The sequence below is a fragment of the Castor canadensis genome, chromosome 9, assembly GCF_047511655.1.
Source record: "Castor canadensis chromosome 9, mCasCan1.hap1v2, whole genome shotgun sequence".
Taxonomy (NCBI): Eukaryota; Metazoa; Chordata; class Mammalia; order Rodentia; family Castoridae; genus Castor; species Castor canadensis.
The window spans coordinates 31,887,880-31,912,500 of record NC_133394.1 but is presented as its reverse complement, the minus strand read 5'-3'; the positions used below and the strand labels follow the sequence as shown (position 1 = coordinate 31,912,500).

Below are 24,621 nucleotides of genomic sequence, written 5' to 3'. Positions count from 1 at the left end.
ATTATAAAAATGATAGTTCACGCCTATAATCCTATTTACTTGGGAGGTTGAGAACTGAAGGATCACAGTTCAAGGCCAACTTGGGCAAAAAGTTCTCGAGATCCCATCTCCAAAATAACCAGAACAAGTTGTTTCCATAGTGTAGTGGTTATCACGTTCGCCTCACACAAAATAACCAGAACAAAATAGACCTGGAGGTGTGACTCAAGCAGTAGAGTACCTGCTTTGAAAGCACAACGCCCTGAGATGAAACCCTGGTCCCACCAAAAAAAAAAATCATAAAAATGAATTCAAGTAAGAAATTCAAGTAAGAAATTAAGTAATTCAGTTTTGCAAATACTTGATTATGCTCTGATTTTTATCAAATTTGGAACTCTATGAGGAAGCTCAACTATATCATTAAACATGCTAACAGAATTCACAAATTGCTGCAAATGTTTTGTCTTTGTATAAAAAGAAGACATGGACAAGAGGAAAGATAAGAAAAAAACTTGACAAAAAAATCCCTAGGATATATAATAATCAAACAAATGACATCAAGTCTGTCCCCTACCTCTGGAGGGTCAGAATCTTTACTCCTTCCCCTTACTCTCCTTATATCCTTCACAACCTCCAACAGTTACACCAAGAAAACCCAGGTCATACTTATTCTCTTCCCACTAAAACCTATGAATTCAAATATACAAAGATTTTCAGTGTTGAAGCTAAAACTGAGCTCAATCTTTTGGGGAAAATATGAAGTATGGTAGACAATAGTAGTCCCTCAAAGATGTCCATGTCCAAATCCTCAGAATCTGAGATTATGTGACAACAGAGATTTAAGATGTTATTCAGCTCTCCTGAGATGGCAGATTACTATCCCGTTTTATTCTAATGTACAAAGGTAATCATAAGGGTCCTTAAAAGGTAGAAGAGGAGGCAGAAGAAGTCAGAGAAAGATGTAATGACAACAGCAAGACTGCAGATGATGGAGGAAGGTGGCCATGAACCAAGGAATGTGGGTAGACTTTAGAAACTGAAAAGAACAAAGAAATTAATTCTCCCTTTGATACACAGAAGAACACAGACCTGTCAACATTGGATTTTAGCCCTGAAACCTATGTCAGACTTCTGACCCTCTAAACTGTTAAGATAATAAATTTAGGTTGTTTTAAACCACCAACCTTGTGACAAGCTTATGGTAGCTATAGAAAACTAACACAGGAAACAAAATACAGTCTATCCCCGTTGTCAAACTACAAGAAACACAACTGGCAAAAAGTTCAACTTTTCCCTACTTCATCATTATAGAAAACTGACAGAAAAAATTATTCTACCACAAAAGAGGGATATTATGATTAATCAATAGCCTCAATAATTAAAGTAGGAGTAAATGATTTCTTCAGTATTATCAATCTATGCAGAATAATCTATGCAGTGTTAAACCATAATGACGAAGACAACAATAATGCTGTAACAGTTACCATTTATTGAATATCTATACTCCCACTTAATCCTCACAAAAATCCTTCAAGACAGATTACATTAACCTCAGTTTACAAACAACAAAACTGAAGTACACGCAAGCTAAGTAACTGATCTACAATGTAATAAAACCGTAACTGGTCAAACTAGGTCTGTGACCCAGAATTACCTAACAAAAGATCATGCTTTCTTACTGCTTTACTGTGGCGTGTGTGTGTGTGTGTGTGTGCGCGTGTGCACACATGTGCTGTATTCAAAGAATTAAGCAAGTACCAAGCTTAGAACTAGAAAACATAGGTCTGAATAAGCAGTCTAGTATATTACCTATGCCATCATAAGCTCTAAAGTTCTATCTTCAAATCTAGGAAAAAATGATAATGACCATTCTCATGGATTCTCAGTTGCTGTACCTATAAAGTGAGATGGGTAACACTTATGATGTGAGACTGATATCTCACATCAGGTTTCTCATATCCAGGTTTGTATATGAAGTGTTCCCCGAAGGCTCACGTGTCAAAGGCCTGTGCACCAGCTGGTGGATCAAGTCACTAAGAGGTGACTGGATCATAAGAGCACTAACTTCATGAATGGGTTAATCTATTTTTTTTATAACAGCTTTATTGTGATACAATTCACTTCTACACAACTTACCATATAAAGGATACAAGTCAACAGGTTTCAGTGTGTTGCCCCAAAGCCATAAACGACCACTAATCTACTTTCTGTCTCTATGGGTTCTTCTATTCAGGTGCTTCAGATAAATGAGATCATATAATAGATGGTCTTTTATGACTGGCTTCTTTCACTTAGCATAATATTCAAGTTTCAACAATGTTAGATCATGTTGTCAGTACTGCATTCCTTCTTATGGGCAAATAGCACTCAATTTATGGATGTACAAAATTAAAATCATGTTTTGAGACCTAAACTCTATAAAAGCTCCAGTTTCCAGACATGTATGAACTTGACAAGCTTCCATTTCCTCACTTGGAAAGTGGAAACAGTATTAATACCTACTTATAGGGTTATTAGGATTATTGTAATTTATTACAGACCAGTATAGTGATTTCCCATAGGAATAACTAAATAACCATTAGGTGTCATGAGGACATAAAAACTTTAACATCTTTCTTTTAAATTTGATTGTATTTTGGGGTTTTGGGGGTTTTTATTATTATTCATTTATTCTCCCCTGCCCCTCTCCCCCACCCTCTCCCCTCTTTCCCACTCAGTTCCAGGCAGGTCATATTCTGCCTTTATCACTAATTTTGTTGAAGAAAAGACACAAACATAATAAGGAAGACAAAGTGTTTTTGCTAGTTGAGGATAGCTATACAGAAATATTCCTAGCATTGCTTTCATGTACACGTGTTATGACCCATGTTGATTCATCTCTAACTGATCCCTGGTTACTAATTGCCTTCTCATGATAACCTCTGTTGCTTTAAAGTTTCTGTATTAGTTCCTCTGGAGTGGGGACATCAAACGCTTTCATGTTTTGGGTTTTCTACCTGTTTCTATATCACCCGTATGTGCTCTCCCCCTTTCATGTGATCCCAGCCCAACCACACTGCTGCATTTGCTCTAGATCTAAAGTCCGCATATGAGGGAGAACATACAATTTTTGGTCTTCTGAGCTTAGCTGACCTTGCTCAGAATGATGTTCTCCAGTTCCATCCATTTACCTGCAAATGATAAGATTTCATTCTTCTTCATGGCTGAGTAAAAATCCACTGTGTATGTGTACCACATTTTCTTGATCCATTCATCAGTAGTGGGCATCTTGGGTTAATCTATTGATGAGTTCAGACGGGGGGGGGGGGGGGGGGCCCGGCGCTATGAGGAGGTGGGGCCTGGTTGGAGGAAGTGGGTCATGGGGGGGGTGTGCCTCTAAAAGGTGTGTCTTGTCCTGGCCCCTTCCTGTTTCTTTCCCTGATTCCTGTCCATCATACAACTACCACGCTCCTGCTGCCATGATGTTCTGCCTCACCCCAAGTTCAAAGCAATGGAGTCAGCCGACCACAGAATAAAACCTCGAGCCAAAATAAATCTTTCCTACTTTTAAGTTGTTTTTCCCAGGTATCTTGTTATAGCAATGAAAACATAATTTACACAATAGCAGATTAAATGAAGTAACATACAAAAGCAGTTAATGTGGTATCAACACACAGCAAATACAGTCATGCATTACATAACAATGGGGACACTTTCTGAGAAATGTGTCCTAGGCTACCTGGTATATGTTGCGATATATGTGATCTATCATTGTCTGAAACATCATTATGCAATACAAAACTGTAGAGATATATGGGAGCCACTGATATCCCAATGCTTGTCACTGCGCCTGACACTGGAGAAATCCTCAATATATGCTGGAGAAAGAAAGCAGATTAATGTGATCATATACACCAAAGGATTTTTCTAGCTGTAGATGGAAATGTAAGCTATTTTCACTACTACTTGCTGGAACAGATTGCAAATTGCTTACTCTAAAGCCATTCTCCCCTTTCCTTAACAACAACAAAATCTTACTATAGTTTAGAGCTCAGCTAAAAACATTCTCAGTTTCCTTAATACCTATGGCCTTTTAACCTAGTCTGCCAAGCAAAATGTAAACTCAGTTGTTAGATGGGGCTTCTCAAAAGCTTCCTGGAGAACTGGTGTTCATGTTCTCCTCTTTGCTCTTTTCTTGCTTCAAACCCAGAACCGTTGCCTGGGGTGGTTCAGCAGGTAAAGCACACCCTGAGAAGCCTGGCCCTCGTGACTTCTGTTCAGCTGCTGTTTCAATCCCAGGATGTCCACGTCCAGGCTCACTGTACTAGAAAGATACTAAGACATCAAAAGAAAACGCACACTTTCATTTTTGGAAGATACACTAGTTAGAAATTTCATTGGATTTGGAGAAAGAAAAACTCAAAAACATCAACAATTCTGTCACTCATATGTTTGAAATGGGACCAAAAAAAGGTGGAAAGTAAAGATGACAATGGTACCTGCAAAGAGGCTGAATAATAGCCAAAGTCAGTAGGTCTTAATCCCTGGAACCTGAAAAGGTTACTTTATTTAGAAAAAACTTCTCTGCGAATGTGACTAAATTAGAAATTTTTTGTTAGAAAGAGAACCCTAGATTATCTGGGTGGATGTTAAATACTACTAAAGAGTCCTAACAAAGAGACTGAGGTAGGTTACGCATGTACAAAAGGAAGAGATAATGTGACCGAGGAGATAAGAGATGGGAGTGACAGGGCCGTAAGTCAAGAAATACTGGCAGCCACCACAGGCTGGATATGGCAAAGAATGGACTCTCTATTAGAGCATCCATACAGCGGGAGCACAGCCTTAGCTCCCTGTAGGGCTAGTGAAACTGATTTTGTAGCCAGGCATATGCCAGTAATCCTAGCACTGGGGTGGTGGGGTGGGGAGCAGCTGCAGCTAACGCAGGAGGATCACAAGCTGGAGGTCAGTCTGAGCCATGTAGTAAGACCCGGTCACAAAAATAAAAATTAAATAAAAAATAAAAAACTGATTTTGGACTTCTAGCTTCCAGAAATATAAGAGAATGTATTTTTATTGTTTTAAATCATTAGTTAACCCCTAGTTTATGATTATTTGTTACAGCTGTCCCAGAAACTAATACAGCTACTTGTTAACAAGACATCAGAGCATACCAGAAGATGACTCCAATTACTATACTACAATGGGCTGAAAGACAAATTACAGTCTCCCTGAAGTTTTTTTCTGCTTACATGAATTGTTTATGAAGTCAGCTCCTAATTATTCAAGGCAATTTTTAAATAGAGAGGGAAAACATAATTTATTATAAGACATATAACTTCAGTAAGTGATTTTAACCTCTTCTCTTCCTTCCCTTCCCAAAGTAGTCTTTATTATAAATACCACTGTTCACTTCCTTCTCTGTCTTCCAGTCTAGCCAATAGCAGAGATACTGAGCCTGCCAAGAAAGAACAGAAAAGGGGTATAGAAGAAAGCACTGAAGAAAAAAACTCATTGCAGGCTCTAGAACCCAGTTCAAGTCATTTTAGAAACCTAAGGATCTGCTGAACCCAAAGGCAAAATTCTTTCATGGCCAAATGTTAGGTGAATATCACAAAATAAAGTTAGGGAAATCTCCCCAAAAGTGAAGCAAGAAGTTGAAACTAGAGATGATACTAGAGGATTAAGCCAATAAGAATAGCATTTAAGGAACAAAGATCTTAAGAGGAAAATGAGGCTGGCAGAGTGGCTAAATGGTAGAGCGCCTGCCTAGCAAACTTGAGGCCCTGAGTTCAAACCCCAATACTTCCCAAAAAAAAGCTTAAAATGAAGACTGGAGATCAAAGAAATAACTGGAACTTTTGCATAACTGACAAAAACAGTAGTTTCCAGATAGAGCCCACAGAGTATAAAAATCACCTAACTGAAGGCCTGCAACATGAAATTTCAAATACTGGGACCAAAAGAAGTTCCAATAAGCTTCCAGAGAGGAGGGAGGGAAATGACAATACAAAAGATTGTGACTACTAAAGACATCAGGCTTTTCAATAACACTGGAAGGTAAAAGAAAATGGAGGAATAATACTAAGACTCAGGAAAAAAAAAATCCTTCCAAACCAGATTTCGATATCCAAATTTAAAATCAAGCATCAGAGCATCACAAGACACTTACACATACACAGATTGAGTCTCAGATTTTTAACCCACAAACACCCTTTCCAGAGGAGATGTTACACAGTAACAAGAGCACAACATAAACAAGACATGAGAGAAGCAAAGGAGCCATGATGCTTGAAGAGAGCCCTAAGGATAAAGACAACTTTTGTGAAGACTGCCCAGGATCAAGTTCTCCTTGGAGATGAGTGCATGCATCTCTGATTTCCATCTATGAACCCAGGGTTAAAACGCTTCATTTTGAATAATAATACGCAGAACCCAAAATAGTTTGAAAAACTCCACAGAACTACTTTTTCTTTTTTTCCTTTTTCTTTTGATGGGACTGAGGTTTGAACTCGGCCTCATGCTTGCTAGGCAGGGGCTCTACCATGTACCCAGCCCAGAACTAGTTTTTCATATAGGCAGTCCTTGCTTCGAATGGTAGTATGGAACCATAAAAAATGACTGTGCAAGCTACTACCATGCAAGGTAATCTTTATAAGGTAATCTTTGTAATTAAAAGTACAAATTCCAATCATTCTACGACCCTCAAAAATTTAGTCAAAACACATTAAGAACTCTCTAACCGTTGGTTATAAATATAGAGGAAAATGAAAAATAGTAAAAACTTGGTATTTTTTTAGTATACTATAACTTAAAACATAACAAAACCTGAGAATTGAAGTGCGTTTTTATTAGTTTGTTCTGGTTGTGGTAGGATCTAGCCCAAGTTAGTGTGGAACTCGCTATGTAGCCTAGGCTGACCTAGAACTTGCTATCCTCCTGCCTCAGCCTCTGCCTCTACCTCCTGAGTGCTGGGATTATAGACCTATGTCACCACACCCAACTTAAGTGTTTTCTTTATTTTAAAACTCAGAGACAAATTTAAATAGCATTTGCCTTCTTATTGTATAATGTATTAAATAGAACAAGTATCGTTTTTATCTTGGCAAACTGTCACACTGCTTTCTAGGTTTGAAGTAGCTTCCAAATTTATCCTTTGTATTTTCAATACCTCTGGGAGATCCTTTAATGTGAAGGATTTTTTGCTGTATCACATCCTAGGAGACATGACCATGCTTTCACTGAAACTACTTTCCCCATGTATGTCAAAAGGTTCAACCCCTTCCCCACCTCACCCCCAGTTTCCCGGTAGCATGGGAGGGTCTCTAGAGAGCATGCAATGACAGCATTCCCAGGGTCATCCCCACGCAATTCTTCTAAAACTCCATTTACGTTTGATTTAAATTTCACTTCCAGTATTATCATTTATTCTTTTTCTGTGGCACTCTGATTTTTGTTGGTCAATTCTTTCTTCAGATTATTCATTTTTGTAAAGTGCTGTATGAATTTATGAATGGGTAACAAGAAGTAAGAAGGCAACACAACACCCTTTGCTGTCTACATGTGAGCCAAGTGACAGGTGCAGTGACCAGTCACTGACAGGCTTTGACAGAGGGAAGGGGTTGACCATTGACCAAGACGCACACCTGTTATTTACCTAGGGCTCTTTGAACTGAATAACAAGCAATGAAGTCTGCACGTTATACAATTATTTCACGTTAATATATTGTGGGTACTGAAATATGAATTATTTGTTCAAACTACTGTTGTTGGGAGGCTAGTTTTATTTAACTGAACTGTCGTAATTAAATTCATGCATAGCAAAAAAACTGTGCAAAATGAGATGCCTTTATTTAGCTAGCAACATGATCCAACCTATTTATAAAACTTTTCTAAGCAGATTATGTGAACAAAATACTTTTCCATAACCCAGCACTTTCTTTACTCTCACAGAAACTGATATACATTTCCTTAAATAAAATCACAATCCAAGGCCAACTGACTTACCAAGAACACAGACGTTTACATACCAACTTAAATGTAAAGGGATATGGAAGAACCATCAGAGGTACGGTTAAAAAAAAAAAAACATTTAAAACGTTACAAAAACAATCTTTCTACCTACCTAACTTTGTAATATTACAAAAAAAAAAAAATACTGCATACTAATTACTGAGGACAACTCATGACCCATAAGGGGTTTATGAGTAATGACAACCGAAAATCTATGCGTTTTTCTAAAATATATTCAATTTCAAAACTCAGGTCAAGTAGTGGCTAAAATCATCCAATGTTTTTTTTTGGGGGGAGGGGTGGTACTGAGATTTGAACTCAGAGCCTCACAGTTGCCAGGTAAGTACTCTACCACTTGAGCCATTATACCAGCCCTAAAATCATGAACTATGAGGTCACATTTTTACCTTTGCTTGGTCACTTATTAGGCTTGTGGGAGTAGCTTAATTATTTCTAAATTTCACTTTTCTTCATTGTAGAGTAGGGGAAACACTGTATAAAGTATATGTTCAATTGTAAGTACTCGATTCTTTTAAGTATCTTTTTTTTCCTTTTTTTTCTTTTTTTTTGGGGGGGGGAGTGCCAAGACGAAACCCAGGGTCTCACACATGCTAAGCACGCACTCTACCCCTGAGCTACACCCCAGCTCTCAATTACATTATTTTTAAAAACAATTTGAATTTTAAATTTAAAAGGATGAGGCACCCACATATGTATCTTTAGCGTGTGCCAGTAAACCCTGCCCCAGTTTTTGGACTATAAAAACTTAAGTGCAATTAGACACTCAGTGATCATTGTGTGCTGTTTAGGGAATCTGTTCTTTAGGGCGGGGGGATTCAAGAACCAGCAGAACATCAAGTCTAAGCGTGAACACTTCCTGGACTACACACAGACCATCACAGAGATTAAACGCCTACTAGCTCAGGGTATTTGCACACAAGCCTGTAACCAATGTTTAGCAAAATACCAAGGTATACAAATACAAAAACCTTTGGGAAAGCAGAGTTTAAAATTAAATAAGTAACAACACAGTAGGCAGGGACTTGGTATCAATGGCCATTTGAAGGAGACAGTCATATCAGATTTAACCCAACTATTAAATCCAAACAGGAAAGCATGTATCAACTATTTGAATACTCTGAAAAGTAAATAGTAAGTGACAGGCAGACTGGGGAAGACCAAAATTCAAAGTACCACTGATTTCAGCATTCCCCCTATTCTGAAACCCATGGGCAACATGAAGGAACCACCAGGGCACAAATGTGCCCCAGGAGAAACCCTAATTCTGGCTCAACCACAGGAAAGAGCACTCTTCCTGCTCAAAGGAGGTGGAAATCTATCCTCCTTTGTTCTGATATACTTCAGCCCCCACACAACCTGAGGTAGCAACCCACAAGAGCTATGTGAGCCAAAGTTCTGAGGCACAGGCATGTTCCGTGATGCTGTGGCGGCTCAGGGAAGGTGGGGCCAAATCCCATTGCTTCTTCCACCGCCCCCTCTATCATTTGCCACAGACGCCAGCAAAATCATGGAGGTGTGCAGCAGTGCAGGTAACTAAAAATCCAGCTTTCGGGCCAGAGGACCAAATAAGGATTCCTAAGGAGCCAGAACACATCAGGAAGGAGCTCCAAAGTGACCTCAAGAGGTTGTTCTGATGCCTGTAAGAACAAAACTATTCAAGAAACTGACCACCATTCCTGTTTCAGATTGACCACTGGGACAATCTAAATGCACTGTAAAATTTTTGAAAACTTAACCGACATTTGAAACACAGTCCACAGAACTTGCAACCTAAATTCAACCAGATTAGTAGCCTGCTAAAACAAAAATATCAATATTGCTGGAAGAATTTATACAAGTCTCAAGAAACAATAGTACACTCAATCCCTCAGTATCCAGGCATGGCTCCAGGACCTTCCCACGGACACCAAAATCTGTGGGTTCTCAGTATTTGCGCATAACCTATACATATGCTCCCATTTACTTTAAATCATCTCTAATACAATCTAATGTGAGTAGATGTTATACTATATTGTTCAGGGATTAATGAGGAGAAAAACATCTATGCATGTTCCGTACAGACATAAAATCAGAGGCCTAGCTACATAGTACACAAGATGCAAAGTGAACAATGCTCAAGCAGCGAGTGCTTGGAGATAAACAGGCCGGTGAAACAGAGGACAGCAAGTGGCTATCGCAGGTATTTCACACATGCCTTCATTCAGAATTCAGCAAATGGAAACTCAAGTTTTGTTTTTTGAACTTTCTGAAATTTTTTTCCACATATTTTCTCTCTTTCTCCTGTCTCTGGTTTTTTGTTTGTTTGTTTGTTTGTTTGTTTTTGCAGTTCCTTTTGCTTACATTTATTTAGCGTCTGAACTTTTGCCTGGGCTGGCCTTGGACCACAATCCTCTTACCTTTGCCTCCAGAGTAGGGGAGATTACATAGTGCGTCATTATGCCCACCCTGTTTTTTGACATAGGATCTCACTTTTTGCCTGGCCCCTTTCCATATGTTTTCAACACACAGTTGGTTGAATCTACAGATGCAAAACCCATTGATACAGAGGGCCACCTGTGCTCACAGCTGCCTTCGAGGGCTAACAGGCTCAGTATATCTCAAATATACCTTTAATCTGCATTTGGCACACTTCTGCATACCAGTAAGAGATTGACTAAGATACACATATTATCTCTTAGCAAAATAAATATACTGGTAATTAGATTTAATAAATTAAACATTCAAACCAGTGCCATAATAAATATATATATTACCTAATTATTGAAAATGTGACCAGATCCTACCAAACTATACAATCCCTCTTCAAATCAACGTCTCAATTTACTGCATTTGAACTATTTTTATTTATTTAATTATTTAAATTATTACTGATTGATTGGTGCTGGGAATTGAACCCAGGGCCTCATATACACAAAGCACGTGCTCTACCAGTGAGCTACATATATCAAAAGAGAGGAGGTACAGACCTGTAATCCCAGCACTCATGAGGGTGAGGCTGGAGGATGGCAAGTTCAAGACCAGCCTAGGCTAGATAGTGAGTTCCAGCCTGAACTACATATCTAGACCCTGACTCAAAAAAACAAACTGGAGGGGCTGGTGGAGTGGCTCAGGTGATAAAGCGCCTGCCTAGCAAGCATGAAGCCAGATTTCAAACTCCAGTACTGCCAAAAATTAAAAAAAAAAAAAAAAAAAAAAAACCTACCTAAATGTTAACTGTGACTCGAGGGAAATAAAACCAACTTGAAAAACCTTTCATAACTGTTAGGAGAAAATGATTATGGAGTAAGATTTACAAAACAGATTTGTACAAAAATCACTATAAATAAACTTTGTTAAGCATTTGAAGAAAAAAACAAAATGTCTTAAGGGCTCAGAAGACTAAGATCAGGTTGTGAGACAAGAGTCAAGAGGAAGAGGTACTGAGCTGGGTCTTCAAGGGAAGGCAGTATCTGTATAAATGAAGCTACTGCTTCACAAAGCAAAGACAGATATGCCTTCAGAAACAGAACCTCACCTACCACTTGGTAATTCTGCCTAACAGCTTGGTTTCTAGCACCCAAGTAGAGACACTAAATTAGCTTAAAATACTAAAAATCTTTTTCCTCCTAGTCAAAAGCCAGAGGCTCACACCAGCAATCCTAACTACTTAGGAGGCTGAGATTGGGAGGATGGAGGTTTAAGGGCAGCCTGGGCAAACAGTTCTCAAGACCCCATCACCAAAATAACTGAGCAAAATGGACTGGAGGTGTGGCTCAATAGAATGCCTGCTTTGCAAGCAGGAAGCCCTGAATTCAAACCTCCGTCCTGCCAAAAAAATAAAAGTCAAGCTGAAAAAAATCTTACACTTGTCTTCCAACTTTATAACAGTTAAAACTCAAATGAAGGCACTGGAAGGAAGCAGTCAGCACCCATTACCTTGTTGGCTTGACATTCAGGTCCATCATCATTGTAAAAACAATCCGACACTCAGCTTTACACTACACCTTGACCCAGTAATTCCACCTACACCAACGCTAATCAACAGAAAAACATGCAATCAATGCTCATGGTAACATAATCCATAATCATAAAAAAATTAAAGAACACTAAGATGTCCATCAACATAAAACAAGTTAGGTAAATCATGACTCAATCATGCAAATAACTAAAAGTAATGGAATTAACCCTACTTACAACCATACCAAGAGGTCTCAGATTTCAAAAAAGCAGTTAAGTTAGAAGCAAAACAAGAACACCACAAATATGTGCAAATTAAACATATACTCTGCACCGCCATGTTTGCTGCAGCACTATTCGTAACAGACAAGATATGGAATCTGCACTGTCAACAGGTAAATGAGTAAGGAAAATGCAGAATATAAATACAATGGAATATTATGAAGCCATAAAAAATAAAATCTACAATTTATTACAACCTAGATAAACCTAGAGGACATTAGGCTAATCTAGGCACAGAAAAATAATTACTACATGTTCTTATTAATATGTCAAGTTGACCTCATCGCTTCAGAGAATAGCATAAGGATTAAAAGTTATAGTCAACACTAAGGAGTAAGTTCTAGTAGTGCTCTACAGAACGGTAGGATGATTACAGTTAACAACAAAGCATTGCAGGTTTCAAAATAGCTACAAGAGAGGCTTCTAAATGCTACCAACACAATGAAATGGTAACCTGGCTGGTGGATATGTTGACTAATGATCTCACACTGGGTGATCATATTAAAAAAAAAATCACACTGTACCCCATAAAAATGTACATTACATATCAATTAAATTTTAAAATATAGTAATCCTTTATACTTACATACATTACAAATAAAAAATGGGAGGAGGCCAGGTGCCAGTGGCTCACACCTGAAATCCTACCTATTCAGGAGGATAGTGATTTGAAGCCAGCCCAGGTAAATAGTTCACAAGACCCTATTTCGAAAATACTCAACACAAAAAAGGGTTTGCAGAGTGGCTCAAGTGGTAGAGCGCCTGCTTAGCAAGTGTGAGGCCCTGAGTTCAAACCCCAATACCACCACCAAAAAAAAGTGGGAGAAAAAGACAGGGAGGACATAGGAAGAAAAAGAGAAAGAGACCCAAATAACTAACAAAGAGGAAGGAGAACTTCCACGACCAGGTTTATTCCTAAATTTTATTTTTCTTTTCTTTATCATTTTTTTTTTTTTGGTGGCACTGGAGTTTGAACTCAGGGCCTCATGCTTGCTAGGCAGGTGCTCTTACTGCTTGAGTCACTCCGCCAGCTAAACATTTTATTTTTCTTAATGCTATTGAGAATTGAGTTATTTGTCAGCTCTTCATTATTAGTGTGTAGCACAAACAACAAAGAGCAAAAACAGACAAATGGACCACATCAAGCTTAACTTTTGTTCATGCTGGGGGCGTGGCTCAAGCAGTATAGGGCCTGCCTTGCAAGCCCAGGCCCTGAGTTCAAATTCCTGAACTGCCAAAACAAAAAAACTTCATTAAAGGACACACACTATAGAATGAACAGACAACCTAAACAAGAAGTGATATGAAAATACTCATCAGCCTTTTATTAGAAATGAGACACTGAAAGACCACCAGAGTCACAACTGAAGACACAGAAATGGAGAATTGTCTTGGCAAGGCAAAATTTACTCCTGCAGAAGGGTGCGTCAGCACATGGCACAACAAGCACAAAGAGCAGACCATAGTTCTGCATTTTTATCCCTGATGTGGTGGGGCCCTGGCCCCCTTACTCGGATTGATCGAATTCGGGTGCACAAGCTGCTCGAGATTGGCTAATGCTACACTTGGAATTTGGGGGTGGGGTAGTTTGTAATTTCAGAGCTCAGTGAATAAGAATTCAGAACTGCAAGCAGCTAAGAGGGCAACACACTTTGACAGAAAAGACTGCTTTCCTCACACTTTTATGTGATAAGAGACTGATAGCTGGATTACATTATTCAATTAAACTCCTGCAAATTTAAGATCAAAATAATCAAACAACTCAATTAAAAAAATGGGTAAAGGACTCAAGCACACATTTCGTCAATGATAATCTACAAAAAGTCAACAGGTATATGAAAGGTGCTTAACTATACTCATCATCAGAAAAAGGCAAATCAAAACCACAATGCAACATCATCGCACACCCATTAGAATGAGCACTATGACAAAAAATAAAGAGAAAGCAAATAACGAGTACTGATAGAGAGGTGGAGAAATCTGAACCATTGTGCACTGTTGGTAGAATAGTAAAATAATTCAATCGCTTTGGAACACAGTATGTCAGTTCCTCAAAAAATTAAAAACAAGAGCTATCACATGATCCGGAAATCCCATTTCTGAGTAATATCTGAAAGAGCTGAAAGGAAGTTCTGAGACATTCGTGTACCCATGTTCATAAGCACAATTCCTCATAACCAGAGGAAGAGCAACAAGTGTTCATCAAAGGAAGAATGAATAAACAAAATGTGGTGCAGACACACTATGAAATCCTACACAACCTTAAAAAGGAAGGAAATCCTGTCACATGCTCCAACATGAATTAACTTTGAAGGCATTAAGTTAATTAAGCCAGTCACAAAAGGACAAATACTATATGATTGCACATGCTTAAGATAGATGAGGTAGTCATGCAGAATGGTGATAACAAGAGTATGGTGAAGGGAGCAAAATGCGGGTGCCTGATGAGTATAAAATTTCAGTTATGCAAAAATGAGAATATTCTGGAAATCTGTTTCACAAAAATACAAATACACTTAACACTACTGAACTATACCATACACTTAAAAATGGTTAAGATGGCAGAGAGTGATGGTACACACCTGTAAACCCAGCAGTCAGGAGGCTGAGGCAAGAGAATCACAAATTAGAGCCAAGCCTGTGCTATCCAACAAGATCCTGTTTCAAATCATAATAGTTAAGATGGTGAAGTACCACATCAGAAATGGTAAGTTGGGCTGGGGGTATAGATCACTGCTAGAGTACATGGCTAGCATGCCAAGGCCCTGGGCTCCAGCCACAACACAGGGAGGATGGTAAGTTACAAAACTGTAAAGCTATATATACTGTACAGCAATGATTGTATCTTTATTTAAAAAGAACAAAAGCAATATTTAGCATATACCATGCACTGATTTCAGCACTTACTATGCACTAACGGTTAATCCTCACAATGACTCTAAGAGGCACTTACTATTGACACAGACATCCCACAGAGGTGAGAGAACTAAGGAACTGACAGATTAACATGTCCAAAAAAGCACAACTCATTAATGGCAAAGCCACACAGGCCCACTGGAGACAGCATCAGTGTCTTTAAAACTCTACACAACACATATACAAAAGTTCAGAAAGATAATAAGCCAAACTGCTAAGACGCTTTTAGGATGTTATGATGATGGTAGTTTTAACTTTATACACTACTGTTTTAAATTCTTCAAAGATAATGTACTGCTTCTTATAATGAAAAACAAAAGGACATTTACTTACTTTTTTTTTAAAAAAGTATTCAATGGAACAACAAGGCCTCTATCCCTACTAACACTCATTTTATTTCTTTTTAATCCTGTTCTTGGACTCCTACTGAAGGTGGTCTATTTGCTACACACACGCCTCAACTTGCTCCTCCTTCCATAAACAGATCCATCCCCAGGAGGAATACCTTCCCATCCCCTCAATACATACCTCTTATTTATCTACTTATTTATTCACTTACATACCTACTTTATCAAAATCCACTTCTTAATCTCCTTCAGGAGGCCTTTTGGAACCTATCAATACCTACACCACTTTTCAACAGTTTAACATGTTGTTTTGGAAACTGCCCTTTGGCTGTTTTACTTGTGTGCTCCACATCTGAAAGTACCATGGATGCCACTATCCTCATACAGGCAAAAGCATCCCAGTAGCAAGATCCAGCTCTCTAAAGGTACTCTACCAGAAACAGGGCTGCTTAGACACAGGATTCAAACCCAAGTCAGGGAACATATAAGGTAAATATGATTTGTAATGTGCCAGCAAGAGAAAAAGCAACCAGAGACTGGAGATGGCTCAGAGGACACAGAAGCCAGTTTAAAAGTGGTACTTCCGATCAAATCTGAAACTATTTTACACCAAAAAAGGAAATCCAATGGTCACTAACTGAAAATGAAAAGCAAACATTTGCAACCACTAACAATGACCAGAAAATCTGTAAGAATATCATACTCCCACTTCAGGTAGAGCATAGTTCATTCACTACTTGATAAGGGAAAACACTATTAAAATGACAAAACCGGGAAAATATAACAGCCATTTGAATTAGTCCCCTCCTCCCCCACCAAAATAATTTTATGGCAAGGAGCAACCTAGATGCTAAAACCATCAGAAGAAAGACTGGAGACCTGAATAGTCTCACAATGCCAGAGTCTCTCCTTGTGATTACATACCAAATGAACTGCAAAGTGAAGAATGTACATTTATAGTGACAATATTCCAGCAACCTCCTTAACCAGGTGATCAAACTTAAAGCCATTAGGAACGGACAGCCAAGTATTCTGTACCTCCTGATGGGACACAAAATAGCACATCACCTATGGAGCCTGCCAGAACTGTTTACCTAGAATCTAATTGGGCATTTGGACTTTATTTCTGACTTGCAGAAAATATAAAGATTTTAAAATAAAGACAGTGTGAAGAAACAATCAAAAATGTGTAACATTCTACAAGACAAATGACTAATCTCTTCAAACAGCATTATGAAAAGAGGATTGCTGGGGGGTTTTTTTTGTTTGTTTTTGAGGTACTGGGGTTTGAACTCAGGTCTTCATGCTTACTAGGCTAACACTCTACCACTTGAACCACTCCGCCAGCCCAAGAGGCCCAAGAGGCCTGTTCATAATTAAAAGAGATGACCAAATGCTATATGTGAACTGCCAGGAACCTAATTCCAAAATCAAAAAACAAACTTTTATACAAGATGCTTGGGGAATAACTGACATGAATAGAATTGATTGTTAGACTATATTAGGAAATTATTGTTAATTTTCCTTGGTGTAATAGTAGTATTACACCAAGTTAGTTAAGAAAGAAGAATGACCTTGTCATGAGGAGAAATATTTAATAGACATAAGTTCTGTGATATTCTTAAATGTTTCAATGTATAGACATATATACACACACAATACACACTAGCACATATAAATGAAATAAATGGTAAAATGCTAACTTAAGTGATAAGTATACTGCAATTAGTTATACAAATTGAGAACTCCTTATTCAAAATACTTGGGATCAAAAGTGTTTCAGATTTGGAAGTTTTCCAAATTTTGGAATATTTGCTCAGACTTTTGCAGTTGAGCATACCTAATCTGAAAATCCAAAATATGAAATGCTCTGAACTCCAAACTGTTCTTGAGCTGAATCTCAAAGTTTCAGGTTTCAGACTTTCAGACTAGAGCTGCTCAAACCTGTACTATTCTTCCTTAAATTTTTCTATTTGTTCTAATTTTTTTCACTATTGAAAAGCTAGAGAAACTCAACATTAACTCCTTACCTGTAACTTATCTATAACATTAACTCCATATCTGTAACTTTCACTAGCACATTTTTACTTATCTGTTTTTAAGTACTTCCTGTCTATACATGTGTAGCATAACCCTCATGAAGAGTTTAACCTTTGAGAAAGATTCCAAGTTAACATATATGAAAACAGCCCAATCAATGCCCTTGCTCACAAGGAACACACCACAATGGAAAAAAAAAAAAAAGTTTTTTAAATGTTAATATCAAGTGCTAGCCAGGATATAAAACAATATAAACTTTCTGATGATGAAAGTGTAATGCACAACTTTGGAAAACAATTAAGCACCATCAAAACAAAACTGACCCAAGAATTTTCTCCTTCATTCAGACCCAGGATAACTCTTTGGGCCTTGCACTCGTTAGGCAGGCACTCTCCACTTGAGCAATACCCACAAGTCCCAAGAGAAACTTTTGTATGCAGGCATCAGGAGTTGGCTATGAGAATGTTTAGAGAAGCACTGTTTGTAATAGCAAAATGTTGAACAACCCAAATTTCCATTAAAAGAATGGAAAAAATATTAATTCATTAAAATAGCATATAGCAATGAAAATAATCAATGCAGGCAAGCACGTACAATATAGATGAATCATAGGAAGACAATATTAAAGAAAGCATATAGAAGAGTACATGTAATGATTTATAAAAATTTCAAAAACATTATAAGGAATCAAACATGGAAAAACAAATGAAAGCAAACAAAATTCACAATATGGAGTACTTCCAAGACGAGGGAAACATAGACTGTTTTGACTTGTTTTCCTACTCATGCTCTTTTCACCAAATTAAGATGGAAGGTATTTTAGCTTTTTCTTCTTCTCAACATCCAAAAAATTATAAATAACTCATAAACTCTGACTTGAAACTTAATTTGAAAGCAGTAACAAATCATTTATGTAATAACTGCAATTATATTTTTCACTATCTGTTTAGTAGTGAAAAACACAAAGTTATCATTATTCGAATGGCCAAATCCATCCCTATAATCAATTAACAAAACAATCAATAAAATAAATTCCCATTCTTAGAAAAAAAAAAGTCATGCCATATCTAAAACCTAACAGCACTCACACTGACTGCTTTGCAGAATGATTTAAGTTTATAACTTAACAGTTAGACATGGTTACCTTCAGAATCTGATGTTATGTACATCACACAGAATCATTAAACACAGTTTTACAATTTGGAGAAGTTTCTGCTGCCTCTTACTTTATGATAAGGGAAACTGCTAAAGTCATAATTTCATTTATCATTTAACCTATTATACTTTAGAGGACTGTGTCTATGATCCAAATAAATGCCATACCAGCCAAAAGTATACCTGGCTATCTGGGGTTTAGGAATGCTTTCTAAGAGACATGACAAAGCTCTGGTACATCAGGATGAAGTCGCCACCGAGGCTTGCAGAAGAACAGGTTACTGGAGACAGAAACAGGAGAAAACTTATTTACAACATATAATAACATGGGAGTGTTTCACAGGATCCCTTTTCACAGGTTCAGCTACAGCTTCGGAACACATGCACACTAAGGTAGTGTTTTGAACTATCCTTTAGTCAAAGCCAGAGAATAGACTAATACTAATTAAAGAAATCAAAATAATTTGGGCTGGGAGTTGGGCTGGAAATACTACCTGCCAAAGCATGAATAAAAGAATGCTTCATATTAAAGACTGTGAGGTCAGGAAAGATTCAGGATCAAGCAGAGAAGGTTATAATCATATTTATAGCTCATTGTATTAGAACTTTACTATGATGAGGTGGGCGCCAGTGGCTCAAGCCTGTAATGCCAGCTACTTAGGGTGCTGAGGTCAAGAGGATCACAGTTCAAGGCCTTCCACTGCTTCTTTTGAAGTAACTCACACATATTTGTCTAAAATGTTCGTAAGCAAACACTTCTTCCCTTCAAACATTTGAAACCTTCCTTGGAACTGACTTTAATAGTATTACAGATGAGGTAATATGCATAAAATCATTTGCTAAAACTTCATTAAGCACGTCACATGCTCTCTCGTATTCACTCAGCCCTCGCATACAAATTAGCAAACAACTTATCCAAGCACACGGGAACAAAGATTTAAACCCATGTCTGATTCCAAACGCTCACCTTCTACTACACCACATTTAACTAATATTGTAAGTTCTAATGGTTATAAACAAAAGGCTACATATCACTCAGGTCCTTTTCGGCTGATTTGACTACTAAACTAAGTAGCAGCTAAGAAACTCTAAGAAAATAAATAAATGACAGTACATCCTTTACCTAGTATATGATTTAGCCTTTACAAATGAAAAATGTAAACACAGAAGGCTGCTTTCCTTTAGCAGGCTCATTGAGCTTTTCTTTAATGAACTAAATGCTTACAAGCAATTCAGGAAATACAAAAATGCGTAAAGCACAGCATCCATCCTTTGCTTGCATTACATGCAAGTGAAGAGGATAAAGCGTATACAAACTACTATTAATTTAATAAGAATGGAATGTGTATAAACAAACACTCTAATTTTTGGAAAACTCAACTTCAAGTATCAGGTTTTACTCCTTTAAAGGACCAAAACTTCTTAAAATTAAGCAGCTTACATAAAATATTTCTACCATCTCAAACATAAAAACATAGTGCAACAATAAAAAAGGCTAATTTTATTGTTATGTGCTAAGTGCTTTGCATACTCAGTATTTAAGTCTTCACCAAAACCCTGTGGTAGATATTTAATGGTCTCATTCCATAAAGAAAAACTGAAAAACAGAGAGATTACCAATGTCATGCAGTTAGTAATGAATGGAGTTGTAACCCAAATACAAAAGTCTACCCTGGTTCTACTTTTTGATACATGTATCCATTGATTCAAAGTGTCCACCACTTACTCCATACAGAGCAAGGTACTAGGAAATGAGCTTAGGGCAGTGATGAAGCTCAGCTTCTGACTGCAAGACATGTTTTCATTTGTTTTCTAACGAACATTACAAATTGTATAAAATGTTACAAAGGAAATAAACAAGGTGGTGAAATGGAGAACAGTGGAGAAATCAAGAGACTACTACAACTGACCCAGTGACAAATTTTTAAAAACTGACCACAGGAGGTGGTTATAGTAATGAAGACAGCTGGGAGAGCCACTCTGAGTATGTTTGAGTACAAATACAACAGTGATACCAGGAATATACCTGCAGAATCCAATAAGAAGTACCCCCAGTCATACCATACTGGATAAACCCTGCATATTTTCCCAATGTGTCTGGCATTTTCCCTCAAACCTCAATGATTCCATGTTCTTTATAACTATATGTAACCTACACTTGATTGAACATGGTTTCCTAGTATCTTTTAATTTTTTTAACAGAGAAGTTTCAGTACATATTAATGGAAATGCCACCTTTTTTTGAGACAGGGTCTCACTATGAGCCCAGTCTAACGTCAAACTCTATTCTCTTGACACAGCCTTCCAAGTGCTGGGATTACAAGTGTGTGCCCTACCCTCTGCAATGCCACCAAATTTTAAACATGGTGTAATCTACATTATTCTTGTCACATTATTCTGGTTCACAATTTCCAAAAGCAAATTATTGTTTCTTGTTTTAAGGCCAGATCGCACACAGGACTTAACAAATTAGAACTTGAAAATGTTTTGCACGCTGAGTAGCCCCAAGGCTATTTTTAGATCAAGCAACACTTCTCCATGTACAACTTTTTCCAAATGATAACAACAAGGTCAAAAATCATATCCTGTCTGAAAACAAGAAAACAGCTAAGATCTCTTACAATGACTTATCTACAAGCATTTGTAACCTTAAGGATTCTATTTGTATTTTCATTTTTACATGTATTGTTGTACATACTTTGTATTTGGGACACTTACTTGTATTTATTGTTTTAATATCTTTGTTTTCATTCTTACTCGTTTATATTTTTTACATTTGGCAGTATTAAGTTGTACTGGCATCCTTTAAACAAAAAATATTTCTTTGTAGGCATTTGTGCGGTAATATGCGTCTTAGACCAACCTTGTGAAATACACAAGGAAAACTATCCCCTCAGCACAGGGTAACACTGAAGCTCAGAAAGATTAAGTAACGTGACTAATTCAAAATCTCAGCGGAACTGGCAAGGGAAGCGCCACAGCAAGGCCTTTGGACTCTTGATTCACACTCTTCTCTCTCCCAGGGCACGACCAATTTAATATCAAAACATTCACTGTGTTTCTCACTTCAGCAACCTAGACTGTAACTAAGAGTCAATCTATTGCAGCCTGCCAATAATCTTGAGTCTCAGAATGCAGCAGGAACACTGGGACGCTTCAGAAAATACGAACACATGCTTCAGACAGGACCCCCTTCAATTCTGGATCTAACCCACTGCACAAAACTTATGAAAATGCACTCCATGGACCTGTCCTTTGCACTCGTGGGAAATTCAATAACAGAGAAAAGTGACTCATCCCATTATGGCTTTCCAAATTAATAATTTGGGATGCCAACGAAAAAGAATGAATTGCACAGACCCCTCCTCTACCCCTACCCCTCAAAGTTGCTGAAGTGTCCAGGCGCGGTAGTAAGACACAAAGAATCCGGGCTGCAGCTGGCATTCCCGTTCTGGGAGACTCGGGTTGTCCTGAGACAAGCCACCCTTCAAAGCCCAGCGGGTCGCTTCTGTCCCCTAATGCGGCAGGCACCAGGGTGACCACCGGGTTGGGCTGGGCAGTGGCTGGGACGGACCCTGGAGTGAGGCCGCGCTTCCCCAGCGTCCCTACCTGCGCCGGGCAGGCACTCACCTGGCAGCCCCCGCCCCCCGGAGGATGCGCGGCCGGAGACCCGGAAAGACGGCTTCCGCCCCGCCGCCCCGCCCCACGCGAGCGCGGCGCGGCCCGGAGGCCCCGGACCCTCGGAGGCCGGGGGAGGAGGAAGCGCGGCCCGCGGAGAGAAGGAGCGAGCCCGAGCCGAGGGCGGGAGGGGAAGAGCGGGGAGGAGGAACCGCAGGGGAAGGGAGGGGGTCCGGCCGCGGCGGCGGGCTGCGGGGAGTGGGCGTCTACCTGCGAGCAGAAGTACGAGCCCTGGATGCCCAGCTTGATGCAGGTGGGACACTGGAGCTTGGCCTCGCTGCTGCAGCCGTCCGTCTCACACACTCGGGTCTCCACGGCCGCCATGCTGCCTGCCTGCCAGAGGAGCGCCTCACCGAGGAAGAGGAGGAGGAGGAGGAGGAGGAGGGAGGGAGGGAGGGAGGGAGGGAAGAACGGACGGGCGGAGAGGAGGGGAGACCGATCGAGCGGGGGAGGAGCTCGGCCCGCCGCTGGCCGAGGCGCGGGAGGGGGAGGAGCGCAGGACCGGCCGGGTCCGCTGCGCGCCCCGCCCCCGCCCGCAGACCACGCCCCCATCCCGCGCGCGCAGCCCGCGCCTCGCCCCCGCCCACAGGCCCCTCCTCTTGGGTTGCGCGCACGTGGGTGCCATGGGGGCTACGAGGGTCCCTGGCCGGGTGTCCTCCCTAGCTGCTGGGCAGTGAACGCAACCTTTGGTGCCAGGTGGAGAAGGCCAAGAGTCCTGAACCAGCCCACCCTCATGGTCTGCTGGACAGGGATCTGGGCTCCTCTGCGTTGGCTCCCCCGGCCGCCCCCAGGAAAGTAGTTTCCTCTTCTAAGTAGTAGTTCTCACTGGTCATGTGTGCTCTGAGGCCTGCCGACCCCCCCGCCCCACTCATTCACAAAAAGGTGAGCAGATCTGTCAAGGAGCGGTGAGCTGGGACTTGCATCTGTCCTCCCACCTGCCTGGCTTTTTTTGTTTGTGGGTTTTTTTTTTTTTTTTAAACACACACCACTGCCACCCCGCCATTCAAAATACATAGTGCTGGGAATGATAACACAACTATCAGATATTCAATACAAACGATAATTTTTGTGTTTTCTCATTTGATTGTTTACCAGGTAAATAGAAGAGGATTGTGTTAATCATGAAATGTCACAGATGGAACGCTGCAGAGCTTATCAGATGCAAACCTGTTGCCTAAATCTTTCAGTTACATTCCAGAGCTGCCATTTTCCAACTTAGGCCTGAATACCTTCTGTTGCTATAAGAGAGAAACTGCTATTTGTTGATCAACTAAATGCTGTGAACTTTGTATAAAAGCTCATATTAATTTTAACTTTAATAACTTGATTTTGCTATATAAGCATTATATACAATGTAATAAAATTAATATAAATGTTTGCATTGTATACAATGTAGTAAAATTAAGTAATATAAATGTTTGCATGTAAGCAAAAAGGAAAAAGTCAGTGACTGTATATATGTGTGTATATATATGTGTATATAAATGACACATTTGTGTATGTATATATAAAATATTTTAAACTGGGCCATAGCACAAAGAGTATTTAGTTATTGCTTTCTTTAATTACTATGTTCCTTTATTGTCACTAAATACACTTTTATCACATAATTTTAGTGGCTGCATAATATCCTAGGGTGTAGCTAATTTACAGAACCAAATCCACTAATAATAGAAATTTGGGTTATTTTTCATTGTTGAATACTATAAAGGCTTTGGTAAATATTCTTTCAACTAGAACTTTGCATAAACCCTTATTTACTTAGGATATATTCTTAAAAGTGTAATTGCTGCATCAAAGGATTTTCACTGTCTTATCACTCTTTACCATAGTTTTATATATCTTACTGTAATTCCCTATAAAACGTTGATTATTTAAGAAGGAAAGATAGTAACTTTACAGTGGAGAAACCTGGCAGCTGCTCTGATAACCATGTTGTCAAAGTGAAAATCACCGATTAGGAACAAATCAATTTTATACACCCTCCTGTATGAAACATGAAGAAGAGCACAGTGTATCTTTTAGGGTACACTAAATGTACCCTAAAATGTAAATGTATTTTAGCCCAAAATACATTATTGATTCTAATCATGAGGAAACATCAGACAAATCCAAACTGAAGATAATCTATACTATAACTGATCTGTGCTCTTCTGAAGGCCAGTGTTCCAAATGGACAGAAAGATTTGAGAAACTTCCAGATCATCACCAGCAGTGTCAATCCAAACCAGGTTGTATATACCCCTTGCTTAGCTCATTAGCCTGTTGCTGTTTT

The 24,621-nt window shown here is 39.0% G+C and overlaps 1 protein-coding gene across 2 annotated transcripts in view; it reads right to left on the bottom strand.

Moving 5' to 3' along the window:
• The window catches only part of Metap1 (methionyl aminopeptidase 1), a 51,514-nt gene extending 28,789 nt beyond the window's left edge, over window positions 1-22,725 (bottom strand). The window contains exon 1 of one of the 2 annotated variants that reach the window (XM_074041414.1): window positions 22,557-22,725. In XM_074041414.1, coding sequence (XP_073897515.1) covers window positions 22,557-22,670 — 114 coding nt within the window. In that variant the 5' untranslated portion in view covers window positions 22,671-22,725. The remainder of the gene's footprint in view (window positions 1-22,556) is intronic. The other variant, XM_020174900.2, reaches the window with a different exon arrangement.
• Window positions 22,726-24,621: the final 1,896 nt, after the last annotated feature.